The sequence below is a fragment of the Grampus griseus genome, assembly GCF_964374135.1.
Source record: "Grampus griseus genome assembly, chromosome: 14".
NCBI classification, from domain to species: Eukaryota; Metazoa; Chordata; class Mammalia; order Artiodactyla; family Delphinidae; genus Grampus; species Grampus griseus.
This window is the reverse complement of record NC_139008.1, coordinates 78,737,154-78,754,879: the sequence shown is the minus strand read 5'-3', so window position 1 is coordinate 78,754,879 and position 17,726 is coordinate 78,737,154. Positions and strand designations below refer to the sequence as shown.

Below are 17,726 nucleotides of genomic sequence, written 5' to 3'. Positions count from 1 at the left end.
TATTATTCAGCCTTAAAAAGGAAGGAAAAAAAAGGGAAGGGAATTCTGACACATGCTGCAACATGGATGAACCCTGAAAACATTATGCTAAGTGAAATAAGCCAGACACAAAAGAACAGATCATGTGTGACTCCACAGTACGAGACCCCCAGAGCAGTCAAATTCGTAGAGACAGAGAGTAGAAAGGTGCTTGCTGGGGGCTGGAGAAGGGGAAATGGGGAACTGCTTTTTAATGGGTATAAAATTTCAGTGTAGGAAGATGAAAAGGTCCTGGAGATGGATGGTGATTATGGTCCCATAACGATGTGAACGTACTTGATATCATTGAACTGTACGCTTAAGATGCTTTAAATGGTAAATGTGATGTTATGTATATTTTACCACAATGTAAACCATGAATAAGGTATCAAAAATACATTAGCTCAGAGGACTACTATTTTTTCTTTTTTTAAGTAAGGCTAAAACAACTACCTTTTCGATATTTTAAAAGTATCTTAAATTTTTATATTTTATTTTGGTCCGTAACAGAATCGCTTCATGGAAATTTGATAGTGGTGTTGAATCTGTGGATTCAGCCCCAGCAGTGTGCTTCTGCAGGGGGTGATTCCAGATGTTATGGCACAAACGATGTGCATTTAGAGTCCTTGTTGAGATACAGGCAGTCTTACGTTTATCCCGTTAACCTGTGTGCTCTGGTTCTCTGACAGTCTGCGTGTGAACCTGGACATGGGCAAGATCGTGTACAGCTGGGTGATTCGCAGGGACTCGAAAATCCCCGGGACCGTGGTTCGCTCCAGCACGATTCCCGAGCAGCTGGGGAGGATTTCCTACCTACTCACAGATAAGACCGGTGAGTTTCCTGTGGCCCTCGCAGGATTCAAGGTCGAAGAAGGTGCCTGGAATCTCTTTCTGGAGGTGTTAGAGATGCATGCTGCTGCACTTTTATTTTCTTCATCTTTTGATGATGACAGACTATTTGGTGATGATGATGACGATAGCAGCACAGCCTTACTTCCTGCTAATTATGTACAAAAGCACCATTCTGGGTATTTATAGTCACTTACTTAATCCTCCCCCGGTGTTGGGAGTTCGGGGGTATTAAGTGACTTGGTGGTTAGGTGACTTGTCAGGAGCACATAGTGGCAGAAGCAGGCTTTGAACTCAGACAGTCTGGCTTCACGTCCTGACCTTGAAACCACACCTCAAAATACTGCTCCACAGTTTAACATCTGTCAAGTTACGAGGTTGTCGTAGTGGTTGAGAGCAAGTGTGGAGTGGGGAGACCTGGGTTTTAGCTTCCTCTCTACCATTCAGTGAGCATGGGATAAAAGAGAATCTATTGCAAAGATTCGGGAAATCAGAGCAAAACTAGGTTTCAGGAAGAAGAAGAACCAGGAAAGTTCTGGCTGTGTCAGCATCAGGACCCCTGGGATGGTCTCCTGACTTGACTCGACTCATCCTCTGTTGATATGCCCCTCTGCTCAAGGTTCAGATTCCTTCAAGATAGAATCTGATTGGCCTCATGTATGTCACGTGCTGCCCTCTTGGCCAATGGAATGAGTCAGGCACCCTGATTGACGCTTCCTCTGGACCATCCCAGGGAATGAGGGTGATAATTCCCCCTGGAAACCTGGGGTTCTATTTTCAGAAGAAATTCTGGGATTCCAGGCTGACAAAATAGCACAGGTGTCCAGCAGGAGCAGTGCTGAAACCAGTCTGTGACATATAGTAAACTCTCAAAAAAAAAGCCAAATAGCTACCATTACTGTTAATAATAATAAGAGCTCCAGGCTGTAGGCAGTTACTGATCTGTCTTGTGTTTCAGGAACTCTTACCCAGAATGAGATGGTTTTCAAACGGCTCCATCTAGGCACCGTGGCCTATGGCCTCGACTCAATGGATGAAGTACAAAGCCACATTTTTAGTATTTACACCCAGGTAAAGCCTTCTGTTTTGATACCCAAACAAGTTTTACATTTATTAACACCTATATTGAGAAGAAGTCATAATACCATATGATTCACTCATTAAAAGTGTACAGTTTGGTGTTTTTTTGTATACTCAGAGTTGTGTAACCATCACCACAGTCAATTTCATCTTCATCACCCCAAAAGGAAGCCCTGTACCCATGGACAGTCAGTCACTCCTCACTTCCCCCAACCCCACCTTTCCTTCCAAACCCCTGGCAACCACTAATGCTTCACGTTTTGAATAGACCTGCATTTGAGGTTTTTGCCCCATCTTCCTCATCCCCAGGGTTAATCTACTGAAATACTAATGGATACTGGGGAAAACATAAGAAAAAATTATTTGCTAGTAACTGGTGCCAGAAAGAACTTTGAGAACCTGATGGTTGGTTTTCCTTCAGGTTTACAAACATGCTTACTTTTTCCTTTTCCCCTGTTATGAGCCAAAACAGCATAATTAATGGGCTGCTTGTGACATAATCACGGTATAACCGATCAGCTTCAGTTCCTCATCTCTTTCCAACTCGGCAGTCTCATGGAAGAAATTATCAGAGATGATGGTCAACTTATCTGTTCCTGATTTTCCCCCCACTACAAGGTTTTTCAAAACCGGTCATTTTTTTTTTTAGAGAAAGGTATTACTTGTAAGTGTCCTAAGAGTCCTGTAAAATGAGACCAGCGGGTCCCCCACCTTGGCTGCTCATCAGAATTACTGGCGATGTTTTAAAAACAGAGTAAAAACAAAACAAAAGACATTAACTTGGGTCTGCTATCCTAGAGATTCTGACTCATTAAGAGGACAGGAGAGTCTGGGCTCCTGTGTTTTAAAAGAAAGATGACAGTGGGCTTCCCTGGTGGCGCAGTGGTTGAGAGTCCGCCTGCCGATGCAGGGGACACGGGTTCGTGCCCTGGTCCGCGAAGATCCCACATGCCGCGGAGCGGCTGGGCCCGGAGCCTGTGCTCCGCAGTGGGAGAGGCCACAGCGGTGAGAGGCACGCGTACCGCAAAAAAACAAAAAAAGAAAGATGACAAAACAAACAAATCCCTTGGTAATTCTGAGACATACCCAGGGCTAAGATGGACTGCATTAGACCAGCTACATATCATGACACTTGTTTGGGGGCAATAGAATAAAAAGGCCATGTTTTGCTTAAATTTGTCCAAATAGATAATGATTCCATAGTCAGAAGGCCAATTAAAAATGTATTCTTGTGTAAGAGTTAGAGGTGGACTGTCTAAATGCTTTGTGATACAATTATAGTCTCAACATTTAATTTTCCGGAATGTTCGTTAGCCTGCACACCTGAATTTCCGGGGTATCTCCTGAAAATGGCAGGGGAGGGGATAGTGTGGAAGTGGGGGTGGATTTTAAGTGGAGAACAGTTTGTTTGATCCATGTCACGTCATCACCTGCTACCAGCCACGAAGCCCTTGTCATTCATTCTTCTAGGCTCCCTGTGTGGGCATCGTGGCTTGTCCCCAAACGGTCCATTGTCCTTCTTCAGAGGTGGACTTTAAGACTCTTAAAAAGTCACAAGGACTTGGTTGGACTGAGAGGAAAAGCCACAGTCAGCCCCTGGTTCCTTTCTCTCTCTCTGACCCGTCTTCCTCTGTGAGGTGACGTGGTGTCCATGGTGGGCTCTGTGTGTCACTCTCTAGGGGGTTCCGGTCTTATCCAGCTTCTGTCACCTTATTGAAGCTGATGCCTCCCATGTCTGTGTCAGCCCGGCCAGGAGCTTCACCCTGGAATACACCTGCATACCTGGCATCACCGCTTGTGGGTCACGAGGACGGTGCACCCACCATCCCGACATTTTTCCTGTACGCTTGCTTCTCTAAGCTGTTCTTGTTTTAGTAAGCACCACTCCCGTTTACCCTGTTAGCTCCGTGCAGGGATTTGGGAAGTGCCCCTGCTTCCTGCCCCGTGACCGCCTGCCTTCAGTCGTGGCCCTGCTCCCCCCAGATCACCTGTTTGGCCTTTCGTCTTCATCCCCTCTCGCTCTCTAGACAGGAACTACACTCTCCCTTGCCTGCCTGTCTGCAGTGACCCCCCTGCAGGCTTTCCCTGTTTCCCTCCTGGGAGCACAGGATCACCCTCGTACTGGCAGCTCCCTCGCAGGGTCTGAGGCTTCCACGTGGTCCAGCAAGGCCTGCATCCCCTGCTGCCACCTCTCCCGCTGTTCGCTCTCTCCTCCCGCTCACCCCGTTACGCCCCTGCCGGCAGCATTCAGGGCAAGGTGAGCAGCCTCGTTTCTGTGTCTGGGAATATTCTTCCCTCTGAACCGTCGGTCCCAGTGCCTCTCGGGCCCCTCTTGAGGGGCCAGTGTGTGGATCGTAATGCTTCTCAGCACCTGGCTGAACCCCGCCTGCCTCTCAGCCCTGTCTCAGTGGTGCTGGCTGCCGACGGTCACGGTACACAGCTTCGTAGACCTTGGGGTGCACCCCGGCAGGAGGCACACCCCTGCCTATGCTGGTGGTATTTTTTATTTTTTATTTTTTTTTGCACTACGCGGGCCTCTCACTGTTGTGGCCTCTCCCTTTGCGGAGCACAGGCTCCGGACGCGCAGGCTCAGCGGCCATGGCTCACGGGGCCCAGCCACTCCGCGGCATGTGAGATCTTCCCGGACCAGGGCACGAACCTGTGTCCCCTGCATCAGCAGGCGGACTCTCAACCACTGCGCCCCCAGGGAAGTGCACTGCTGGTGGTATTTTTAAGGGCTTGTGGTATTGACAGAAGCCGTCCTTTCTCAGGATATTTGTGTAGTTCAGCTTTTGTAGCCCATTTTTGGTTTAGCACAGATAACACTGTGTAAAGTCTTAAAAGTTCTTACCGTGAACTCCTTTTTTTTTTTTAGTTTTTATTTATTTATTTAATTTTTGGCTGCTTTGGGTCTTTGTTGCTGCGCACGGGCTTTCTCTAGTCGTGGCGAGCCGGGGCTACTCTCCGTTGTGGTGCGCGGGTTTCTCATTGCAGTGCCTTTTCTTGCTGCAGAGCACTGGCTCTAGGCTTGCGGGCTTCGGTAGTTGTGGCATGCAGGCTCAGTAGTTGTGGCTCGTGGGGCCTAGAGCGCAGGCTCAGTAGTTGTGGCGCATCGGCTTAGTTGCTCTGCGGCATGTGGGATCTTCCCTGACCAGGGATCGAACCTGTGTCCCCTGCATTGGCAGGCAGATTCTTAACCACTGTGCCACTAGGGAAGTCCTTAACATGGACTCTTAACTCATCACCCTTCCTCAGCGGAAGCTCGTAAATGGATTTGCCCGTCCCGGCCTTGGGTTTAAAGTAGCTGAGTGTGATGGGGAAAGACCGAGGCTGGTGTGCACACTCCACCCCCTGAGGCCACGTGCATCCTTCTCTCGGGATATCGAAAAGCCCTGTGGTAAACACATGACTACTTTTATGATGACAAGCACGAAGGCTCTCCTGTGGTTTTTAAACAGCTTTATTGAGGTATAACATACATACCGTAAAATTCAGCCATGTTAACTGTAGTATTCAGTGATTTTTTTAGGTAAATTTACAAAGTTGTGGAACCATCCCCACAATCCAGTGTTAGACCACCACCCCAGATGATTCTCCCGAGCCCACTGCAGCCATTCATCTGACTTTTAGAGTTTAATAATAGGATGTTATAACAGTGTCTCCTAAGGTAGAGTATTTGGAACTCCTGGCTCAGATCGCTAGGGACAGAGACAGAATCTCTAGGAGTGGTGCGTGGACCTACAGTTTTAACAAGTGAACCAGGTGATTCCAAAGTAAAACAGAGTTTGAGAATAGCTACTGCACATCTGAGGTTCGTCCTTATTTTTCAGAATGTCCGTGTCTAAATTTGTGGACTCCAAAACAGAGTTTGCCAGGAGACCCATTGAGGTGCAGGAGGAAAAGATTAGAATGTCTATTCACATTTCATTTTCATCTTCAAAATTACAGCAAAATTTAAACTTTACTAATAGCTTTAAGATTGACCCTGGGACCCCCACTCCATATATCAGATGAACTCTTATCAGGCACAGTCCTTGAGGTGTCCTGCGAAAGGAGTTGGAATTCTGCGATTGTTTATTTTCAGAACATTGAAATTCAGATTGTCTTTTATGAGTGTCCAGGTGACTGGTTTTAGGGATGTTATTTAACTAAAGTAATCTCGTAAAGAGGAAAGAGGGCAGGTGGCTTTACAAGATTCCTGCAGGGAAACTCCAGACGATCAATACAAGCCCAAGTAAACCACAAGGAAATGGCCGACACATTATGAGATGAACCCATGGCAGGCTAAGGAGATGTGATGATTTTTCCTCTGCCTTATTCACTTACTTATTGGCACCTTTGAAAAACTGAGAGAGAATTCACAAACCGTAACATTTACCCATTAAGTGTCCAGGTCAGCGTTTTTTAGTATATCCTCAACATGGTGCAGTCGTCACTGCTGTCTCATTTCAGAATGTTTTCACCAACCCAAAGAGGGACCCCCGATCTCTTAAGACTCCCACCCCTACCCCAGCCCCTGGCAACCACCCGTCTACTATTTGTGTCTGTGGTTTGCCTGTTCTGGACATTTCAGATGAAGGGGATCAATCAGTACCTTTTGCACCTGGCTTATTTCACCTGGCATGGCATCCCCAAGGTTGCAGCACGTGTCAGCGCTTCATGCCCCGTATGACAGATATGACAGTTTGAATCTATAATTTTAAATAAGTTACATAATTATAATTTAAAATTTATAATTCTCAGTGCCCCTTACCCTGAGTATATGTTATTTTGAGGTATCAGCTAATTCTGTGAAATATGCTGTTTTCATTTTTATCACATCATTTTAGAATTTTTTTGTTGTTTCATAATGCACAATACAATATTTATACAATTTAAATATACACGTGTGGAAGGTACTTAAATTTTTTCTCAACACGTTCGAAGTATTTTGAGACGAATATTCTTTGTTACCTGGAATATGTAGTCATCTATTTTATTTTACTCCCCTCAGCAAGTGGAAATACCTTTAACTTTTATTAATATATGTATCTGAACAAAAATGGATGAGTGTGGGCAGTGGGGGGCTCGTGGTGTGCTGTGTCAGAGAAGCCCAAGACCAAGAGCGCTCTTCTAGGCTGTTTTGTACATGTGAATTCTTATTTTTCAAAAAAACATAGTTCACCTTATTTCACGTATTTTGATCTGTGAACTGTGATTTTTCACTTAACGTTTTGTCTCTGATATTGTTTTAGTATTTGTTAGAGTTGGAATTTACTGAGCATTTTTTTCCTCTTCTTTTTGGTGAGTATGTTGGTGAATGTGTGAGTTTGCGGTTTACTTTCCTGCACAAGATATGTACACACAGGATGCATTGGGTTGTCAGTGCTTGCTGTGTCCCAGGTAGTGTCCCTCTTGCTTTCTGCATCCATAGGAAACAGAGAAGGTTACGTTTTCTTGAGGAAGAATTTTTTGTGTTGTGTTTTTCTCTGGGACACAGAGCTTACTTTGTTTTTTACTGATTTAAAAAATTCCTAATACTTTCTTAGGGTACATTTTTTTTTTTCCTGCAGAAAAAATAAACAACATGGATAAGTACAAATAAAAAACACTGAAATCACCTGTATTCACATCACTCAGTGATAGCCAGTGTTAACACCTGGGTGTATAAAATGCCAAGCTATTTCTCTGCCTTTGTGTCTGTGGAGATGTGTACTTTGTTTCTCTCTCTCTCTCTCTTCCTTTTTTTCTTTTCAACAAGAAGGCATCATATTTTTGTAATTCTTTTGAACTAGAGTTGAGCATCAAAACTGTAAAGTTTAAAAATATGTATATATGCCTGGGCCCTACTCTATTCTTTAAGTGTCAGGGGCCCAAGCATATATATATATATACTTAAAATCTTTACTGGTTATTCAGAGAGGCATTTCTGGTTAAGAACCACTGTTGGAATAACACTGTCCAGCTTCTTTCTTTTCACATATGTCATGATTATGATCCTTTTTAATGGTTTTATAATAGGGCCAGGACTAGGTAGGGTTAAGGAGAGTGAGGCATGCACCCAGGGAGCAAAACTTATCGAGATGGCAAGAAAACGCCGTCATCAAGACAAATCATACTGTAATGCAGTACTTAAAAAACTCAAAATTCATGCGAAAAATCCAAACATTAAATTGACAGTATCCAATTCAGCATTCGCACAGTTTGGCCTCACCATCCTAACCCCGGTTTTACGGTGGCAGTGGCTTCATGTCCGGTTCTCAGCCTTGGCATATTGACATCTGGGCTGGATAATTTTTTGCTGTGGGGACCACCCTGTGCACTGTAGGGTGTTCAGCAGCATCCTTGCCCTCTACCATCTCGATGCCTGTAGCATACTCCCCCGGCACCTGCTTTGTCACACCCTCGAGTATCTCCAGACGCTGCCCAGTGGGGGGCAAAGTCTCCCGAGTTGAGAACCCCTGTGTAAATACATGATTCAGTTTCAACGAATTGAAATTTGTTGCCTCTGTCGTGCGGAAAGCTGTGTACTGTTAAGCAGTAAACGTTGTTTGTGTTTATGCAGTCACTTAGCGTGTAAGACAGTTGATTCACTTGGAAGTGGTAGCTCTAAGCCTGTCTCTGTGGAGGTGGACCTTTGAGGTTAATGAGTTACCAGCTCTGAGCTCAATTTGGGGAGTGAAGGGGGCCTATTGAAACAGGAATTCCTTCTCTTCAATAGTGTATTTTTACCAGTTGCAACCCATCCATCGTATCTGGTAACATTATGAGTGTTCGTAAGGGGTGATGTTTTCATTGCATTTGGAAAGAAAATTGATATTCATGGTGACTCGGCATTTAATTTCTGTATTACTGTTTCCTGAAATACAGGCTGGAGTTCTCATTGGGAAATGTCCCTGCCATGGATTATTAATGAGAAATGGAGGCCTGTTTTTTTCACTGAATCTCCATATCTCATTTGTTGGCTGGGCTGCCCTAGGATGACCAAAACATCACAAGGTGCGAGATATCCACCGAAGGGCCCAAGTCAGAGGCCTTTGTATACGGAGATCTTGATTCTTCACCCAACTTCTGACCTCACATGGGGCTATTTTGCCCTCCCTCCTTAAGAGGGCCAGTGGTTCCCCCCCAGGGAAAAAAGAGTTGTAACCTGTCTCTGTGGATACCACATCTGTTTTTATTTTCCCCTGGTATTTTTTAAGTAAGAAGAAATGTGTGTAGGTTAAAGGGCCTATGGGGAGGAGGCTAGAGATAAACACTGTACAATGTGAAACTCTTCCATATGGGGAATGTGAGGATGTTTGAGGACTGGGCCTCAATACGAATACTAGCTGAGCTCCTGGTAATTACCAGTGCCTTCATGATATATGTGGATTGCCATTTGGTGTGTGGACAAGCCTTTTATTTGCAAATTAAAAGAGAATTTCAGAATCAATGGTTATGACCCCTCTTCCCTGAAACAGTAGGAAAGTGGGATAAGTATCAGTTTAAGAGAGAGAGAAATGAACGTGGAGATAGTAAACCAGTCTGCCTGTGATGTTGGTCCAGTTCAATCACCATCATTTTCTAGTTTGTTGTCAAATGGTTCCCTGATCTGAGAGTGAGGTCTTTGCAAAACTCTGGGCTGTTTCTCTCTTTTGCCTTGCCCTAGTGTGGTTTCACCTGGAATGCAAAACCCCAAAGCTCTGTGTTATCCCACATTTGACATATGAGTGGAAATACTTGACTTCTGTAGACAGAATCAGGTTGCTTATAAAATCCGAAGGTTTGTGGAAGATGCCCTGAACTCAGCCTTTCATTCAAATCCACTGTTAACTAAAACTTGCCAGCCAGAGCAATTACTTTGTCAAAGGTCTTGTTATTGCTCCTAATGTTAAGTAATAATTTGGTCCAGGTGCTGGGGAATGTGGGCAAAAAAATGAAGACATGCGTCCATGGCTAGAACATAAATTACAGAGTTTAGAAAAAATGTTCTCGATTTAGTCTCTCCCGGAGAGGGAACCTTTCTGTAAATCTTCAGTCCTCGTTATAATTTTAAAGTTAAATTCTTTATGATTAAAAGCACTTGGCAAATAATGATTCATTTAAACTGTAGTTCTGATATATTACTCTAATTATTGTTACCATGCCGTGCCCTTTGGCCTGGAAGTGAAACTCGTGTCCTCTTGACACCAGAGGTTAACAGAGCAGGAAGCCGGAGCAGTGTGTGTGCCTGCATGACCAGAATAATTTAGTAATTGTCTAATTACCTGAGGAGTATAATGCCATTGCTAAAAATAGTATTAAAAAATTAAATGAAAGTCGTTTTCTTGTTTCTCATAACCCATCTGTTCTCCATTTTGGGCAACCATGTGTTCATGGGTATGAAACGTGATTCATTCTAAAAGATCGGATGGCTTCTGCTCTGTTGGATAAAATATGTTTTTAATGGAACACAGCATTCAGTAACTTCACAAACATCTCCAGCTTCCGAGACTCAGTTGTAGAGGCAGGAAGACTATTGTAGGTCTTTTGTCCTAAACTGTGACTTAAAATCTGGAACTGATGTTGGTCAATTTTGATATTTATTTCTTCTTAGAAATGGAAAAAACGTTCATGACAAATGAGGACTTCTAACCAGTATCTTAGGAATATTAAGTTGTTCATTTGTTCAACAAATATCTGTTGCTAGTTACTACGGCCCTTGGTACTAGAATTCAGTAGACAAGCTCTCTGTTCTCATGATCTAACGGGAGAATTATCAGGTAAAGGATTCAGTTTTAGCCAGTGGAGACAATAACACACATGGTAATGTAGAAGCGTGGCTCCCAGTGGGGTGGGCACAGGGGGCAGCATGGATTAGGGGGCTCAGGGGAGGTGACTTTGAGGAGGAAACATTGAATGGAGACCTGAATGATGAGGTGGAGTGAGCTAGCTCTGCAGGGATGTGGGAAACAGTGTTCTAGGAAGTGGGTCCCATAAGTGCAAAGGCCCTGAGGCAGGAAGGAGGTTGGACAGAGAGGCTAATCAGGTGGGTCATGGGAGGGCACCTGAGTGTTTTTTATTGAACACTAACTCATAGACTGTTGACAAGTGGTCTTAATTTTTTATTATATTTTAAGGCAGTAGAACCCCATTATTCAAAGCTAGGCCTTCATGGTACCCAGTGTGTAACAGAGATGGGTATGGGGTTGCTTGTCCTCCACGTTTGATGGTGCTGAGTGGGTTTCTCGGGATTTCTCTACTCAGCACGTGGGGTGAAAAGCACCCCCTAGCCCACTCCTCTCATTTGCGGGAAAAGGGCAGATGCCACCTGCTCAAGGTCACACAGCTGTTCACACCCACCCGAGAAGCAGGCTCAGATTTCTCAGCCTTCAGTACTCTTTTTACCATGTTGCTCAAAACCTTTTCCCCACCTTAACCCATTAGGAGGTCAAGCTGTGTGTTGAAAGGTATGAATGAAGGAACGGATGAGGGCTGTGTAAGCAACAGAACTGCTTCTTAGACAAGAGTTAGGGTCCATGGCCAGTGTGGAAGGCACAGCTTGAGTACATTTAAGTTTACTCTTGAAAATCTACCCTCAGTGGACTTCTAGGTACCATTTTGCAGTGTGTCCAGCCAGCCAGGCTTCTTTCTGGTTGTTACTGATATGCTCCCCGGACCTGCCCTTGGTTGCTCGTTACCCCCTAGAGTCCCCATCCATACTGTTGAATTCATTTTTTAAAAAAATTTATTGATTTTTGGCTGTGTTCGGTCTTCGTTGCTGCGCGTGGGCTTTTCTCTCTAGTTGCGGCGGGCGGGGGCTACTCTTTGTTGCGATGCGTGAGCTTCTCCTTGCGGTGGCTTCTCTTGTTGCGGAGCACGGGCTCTAGGCACGTGGGCTTTAGTAGTTGTGGCGCATGGGCTTGGTTGCTCCGCGGCATGTGGGATCTTCCTGGACCTGAGATCGAACCCGTGTCCCCTGCATTGGCAGGCGGATTCTTAACCACTGCACCACCAGAGAAGCCCCCTGTCTTCAATTTTAAACTGAGAGGAATGTCCATTTAAAACAGCAGTTCTAAACCGGGCATGATTTTGGTCTCCATGGGCAATTGGCAACATCTGAAGACAGTATTGTTCTCCTGTTGCAACTGGGGGTTGCGTCTGGCATCTAGTAGATGGAGGCCAGAGAAGCTGCTAGCCATCCCACTGTGCATAGGACTCTCCCCCTGCCGCCAACCCCAACAGAGAATTATCTCCCTCAGATGTCAGCAGTGCCGAGGTCCGGACGCCCTGGTCTGAAGCAGCCGCATCACTTGAAGTGTAATGGGGCCCCCACTTGGTCAGAGGCCCCCAGCACCACCCAAAGGAAGGAGCGTTCCCAGGTCCCCAGGTAGCATCACCCACATTCACCAAGCTGTCGTTTTTTTCCTCGATTTATTTTGCATTTTTGTTTTTGGCTGAACGCCCATAACCGGATCCCTGACTCGCACGCCCTCATGGCAGTGTTACTGGAGATACCCCCAGAGTGACGTGTGTTAGAGCAGCTGAAAGAGAAGCAGCGACTCCGCAGGGTCGTTCTTCTTCCTTCTCAAGGTCCTTCCGTGTCTCTGGTCATCTTCCTCGTTGGTTTCCTCTTCTCCTAGCAATCCCAGGACCCGCCCGCTCAGAAGGGCCCCGCGCTCACCACCAAGGTGCGGCGGACCATGGGCACCCGCGTGCACGAAGCTGTCAAGGCCATCGCGCTGTGCCACAACGTCACCCCCGTGTACGAGTCCAGCGGTGTCACCGACCAGGCCGAGGCGGAGAAGCAGTACGAGGACTCCTGCCGTGTGTACCAGGCGTCCAGCCCGGACGAGGTAAGCCCCGGCATGCGGGATGCCCTGCCCATTTCCCACCTGCTCCAGGTGGGGCCACCTGTCAGGGCAGCAGGTTCCGGGGCGATGCTGGGCCGCTAGGGAAACAGGCTGGCAAATGCCTGCAGCCCTTGATCTTCCTCTAGAAGGAGTAGCCTTGGACTTGAGATACATCCTGAGTTAGGAAGCAGCGAGAGATCTTGTTTGTGGTTCAGACGGGCAGCGCATAAGGGGCACAGGTCCCATGAAACCACATTCCTTTTTTAAAAAACAGCTTAATTAGGATATAATGCACATACCATACAATCGCCCGTGTGACAGATACATACAGGTCAGTGGTTTTTTTAAATAGTATATTCACGGAGTTATGCAACCATTACCACAGTCGGTTTTAGAATCGATTTTTGTGACACTTTTGTCAACCCAAAAGGAAGCACTCCGTGCCTGTATTCCCATAGACTCCCACCCTCCCTCCCTCCAGCCCCTGGCAACCACTGACCTACTTTCTATCTCTGTAGATTTGCCTGTTCTGGACATTTCATACAAGTGGAAAGACACACACACATTTGGCGTCTCACCTCTTTCACTTAGCGTGTATTTTCAGGATTCATCCACGTGGTAGCGTGTGTCTGTACTTCATGCCTGTTTATGGATGAACAATATTCCATTGAAGGGATAATACTGTGTTTTGTTTACCCAGTCTTCGGTTGGTGAACATTTGGACTGTTGATATATTTTCTATGTATATAATATATATATATATGTGTGTGTATTTTCTTTGGGGGGCTATTGTGCTATGAACACGTGTCCAGGTTTTTGCGCAGACATATGTGTTCATTTCTCTTGGTGTACGTGTAGGAGAGGGATTGCTGGGTCACGTTAAATTTATGTTTAGCCTTTTGAGAAACTGCCACACTGTTTCTGAAGTGGCTGTGCCGTTTTAAATTCCCACCTGCAAGGTATGAGGGCTCTAGTTTCTCTGCATCTTAGCCGACACTTGTCATTGTCCCTCCTTTTGATTCTCGCCGATCTAGTGAGTGTGAAGTGAAATCTCATTGTGGTTTCGATTTGTGTTTCTGATACCAAAGGTTAATAACGTTGATAACGTTGAGCATCTTTTTATGTGCTTATTGGCCCCTTTATATATCTTCCTTGGAGAAATGTCTATCCAGGCCCTCTGCCCACTTTTAGTTGTGTTATGTGTCTTTTTGTTATTGAGTTGTAAGAGTTCTTTATGTATTTGAGATAAAAGCCTCCTGTCAGATATATGATTTCCAAATATTTTCTCCCATTCTATCTTTTTGTTTGTTTGTTTGTTTGTTTGCGGTACGCGGGCCTGTCACTGTTGTGGCCTCTCCCATTGCGGAGCACAGGCTCCGGACGTGCAGGCTCAGTGGCCATGGCTCACGGGCCCAGCTGCTCCGCGGCACGTGGGATCTTCCCAGACCGGGGCACGAACCCGTGTCCCCTGCATCGGCAGGCGGACTCTCAACCACTGCGCCACCAGGGAAGCCCCCATTCTATCTTTTATGTTCTTGATGGTGTCCTTTGAAACGTGGACGTTTTAAATTTTGATGAAGTCTGGTAAGCCACATATTTTTGTATCTAAGCATCAACTCTTGCTAAAGCTGAAAGGATTCGTGTAATTCTGTGTTCAAGAGCATAGGACCTGGTAATACAGTTGCCTGTGTAGTGTTTTCTGTAAGAAGCCCCTCACTGCTTTTTCTCTCAGGGTGCCATATGATAGGAACGCCTTTTGTGTAGGTGTAGGCAGAGCACTCCCTCGCCCAGCATGAAAATGGTATCATGTCCTTTGCCCCCTGACTTGAGTGTAGTTAAGACACAGTCCGTGTTTTACTAGTCTGTTAACATTTTGTTTTTTTTTCTTTCCAGTCTTCCTTCCTTTTTTCTTTCCTTAAAAAAAACTTTTATTCTGATTATGGAAGCAATTTTTTGTAGTGTGGAAAATTTGGAAATTTCAGAAGAATATAAAGAGGGAAATGGGTTATTTTCAACTTCACTCATAAAAGATAACAATAGGTAACTTCCCTTGAGTATTTGGTACACATCAGGTCCCATTTGACGTACTGTGTATTATTCATTAAATCTTCCCAGCAACTAAGAGGTACCATGATTATTCCCATTTTCAGAAGAGAAAGGTCAAGGACAGAGAGATTAAATACTTAGCCTGAAGTTCCTAGTTTTTTGTTTTTTTTTAAGAGTTCAAAGTATAGTGGCTTTTCTTTTCTTATTATTTTTTAATTGAAGTATAGTTGATTTACAATATTATATTAGTTTCAGGAGTACAGCAGAGTGCTTTGATATTTTTAGAGATTATACTCCATATAAAGTTATTATAAAATATTGGCTATATTTCCTGTGCTGTACATTACATTTTTACATCTTCCCTGGATTTTTTTTTTTTTTAGACTTTTTAATTTTGAAATACTTTCAGATTTTTGGAAAAGTTGTAAAATGAACACAAAGACGTCCCCTTTACCAACACTTTACTCAGATTCTTCAAATGTGAACCCTTCTCTGCTTTTGCTTCCTCTTCACCTTTGAAGAGTAAGCTTCAGGCGTGATCCCCTTTTATTCCTAAATATTTCCTAAAAATACTTTCCTAAATATCTCCCTACAAAACAAGGTCATTTATGAGAATCAGGAAATTAACGTTGATACAGTACTGTTATCTGACTTGCAGATCTTATTAAAATTGCATCAGCTGTCCCACTCACTTTTTTTTTTTTTTACAAAAAAAAGAAAAAAATATTTTCCCCAGATCAATAACCAGTCCAGGAGTACACACCACATTCAGTTGTACTGCCTCTGGTGTCTCTTTTATTTTTATTTTTTTAATTTAATTTTTCTTTTTGGCCAAGTCGTGTAGCATGGGGGATCTTAGTGCCCCAACCGGGGGTCGAACCTATGTCCCCCTGCAGTGGAAGCTCGGAGTCATAACCGCTGGACCATCTGGCGTTTCTATTAACCTGGAACAGTTCCTCAGCTTTCCTTGACCGTCACAGCCTTGACTGTTGAAGAATACAGGTTATCTGTTTCGTAGAATGTCCCTCAGTTTGTATTTGTCTGACATTTTCTTACGATGTTGACTCAGGTTATGCACTTCTGGTGCTGTCCTCGGTGCAGGGTATCCAGAGACGCATGGTGTTGGCGTGTCTAGGTCTCGGAGATGTTAACTTAGGTTTCTTGGCTAAGGTGGTGTCTCCCAGGTTTCCTCCTGGTAAAGTTGCCGTTTTCTGTGGCTGACTTATGTTACAGCACCAGTCCCCTAAGTGACAGGGTCAGGGCTTTAACCCAGGGAGTTTGTTTTCAGAGCCCAAACTCTCAATCCTTTTACTAAACCATTTTTCAGAACCCACTAAATATTAATTTTTATTCATTTGATATATAGCCCCTCCACTAGGTTTTCATGTATTTTTTTCGTAAAAAAATGAGCATTTTAATATAGTTATGGGTTTTGCCTATATTTGTTCTTTTTTCACTAATATTTTATCATACCTGTTTCTCAATTTTCTTGAACATTACACAGTTTTTCAGATTCACTGCCTACGGTATGGACCCTAATATCTTCAACTGTTCTCGTATTATTGGAATTTAGGTTATTTCTATTTTTGAGCAACAGTGTTTATAAACATTTGCAGTGAGTATCCTTACACTTGCTATTTCTAGAAATGGTGTGACGGGGTTCATTAATTCACCAGGTATTTTTGAGTGCCTCCCATGAGCCAGGCACTGTGGAGTCTACGTTAAACAAGGCAGCAGCTCACACCCCTTGGGGCAGCAGGAGTGAGACAGTTGCCTGAGCGGGTTCCTTATCCCCACTGTGTGTCTGTGACGTGGGACCCACAGGAGGGTGTTGTGAGGCCCTTAGTATGTGGTCAGTAAATCCTGTGGGTCAAACTGAATGAGTATGTTTAAGGCTCATGACATAAATTACCAGAGTGCTTCCCGGGATTTTTTTTTTTTTTTAACCATTTTACTCTTCCACCAATGTTGCAAGGACTCCCAGTTATGATGATGATGATGATGATGATTTTTGTTCATTTTAAGAAGGAGGGACGGGCTTCTTTGGTACGTGAAGTGTTTTGGAGGTCTGGACTCATCTGAGAATATCCGTGAACCAGGGGTTGATGTGATCGTGCGGGCGGAGGTGGGGGGAGGGTGGCACAGTTAGAATCTTTTCCAAAGATCAGAAATGGCAGGACACTTGGGTGTGTCTTTCCCTGCCCAGTCTCTTCTTCCTCCTTTTCTGGGGCAATGGAATGTGTCCCCTGGGAGACGACTCCTTGTCATCTGCTTGGTGTTTGTGGAAGAGCTCAAGCTGTGAAGCCCAGTTCCTCTGTTGACCATTGATATTTGAACCAGGCTTTTTAGGGGGTGAAAAATCTGGTAACCCTTGGCCAAATTCTGAGATGGGAATTGTGTGCAGAGAGAAGGGGGAGGTGGGGGATAGGTGTGGGTGAGCCTACTGAGACGTGTGCCCTGGAACCGGAAGCTGGTCATATTTGTCACCGTGTCTTAACCAGGGTTCGTCTGCTTGATCTCGCCTTTCCGTTTCGGAATGGGAGGATGATACCATTGAAGGGTCCATGTGAGAAAGGACCAGACTTTTGGTAGTTACGGACTGGGGACCAGTAGCTTGTGGGTATTTCATAGAATTTAAATTAAACGTTGGTGATCCGATCAGCACTTGTGCCTCTGGGCTCCGATTGGCTATTGACATGCATATATGACGGTCTTTAATGCCTGTCCCACACCCCTGGTTCCCACTGAACTTTGATATATTTGTTTTAGGGCTGTGCAAAGATTTTTCCATGAAGGTAAATCTTCCATGGAATGCTGTGTGCTTTTCAGCTCCTTTTTGTTAAAGAGAAGAGCCCTTTATCTCTGCTGTCCATTAATTGCCTTTGGATTCAGATTGGTTTTGTTTTTCTAAGATTCTGAATAGCAGTTTGCTTTTTTTTA

At 44.6% G+C, this 17,726-nt stretch overlaps 1 protein-coding gene across 1 annotated transcript in view; it reads left to right on the top strand.

Moving 5' to 3' along the window:
* ATP9A (ATPase phospholipid transporting 9A (putative)) overlaps positions 1-17,726 on the top strand; it is a 134,624-nt gene that overhangs the window by 67,769 nt on the left and 49,129 nt on the right. The window contains exons 12-14 of the mRNA XM_082671506.1: positions 708-850; positions 1,826-1,938; positions 12,531-12,743. Of these exons, the coding sequence (XP_082527632.1) occupies positions 708-850; positions 1,826-1,938; positions 12,531-12,743 (469 nt within the window). The remainder of the gene's footprint in view (positions 1-707; positions 851-1,825; positions 1,939-12,530; positions 12,744-17,726) is intronic.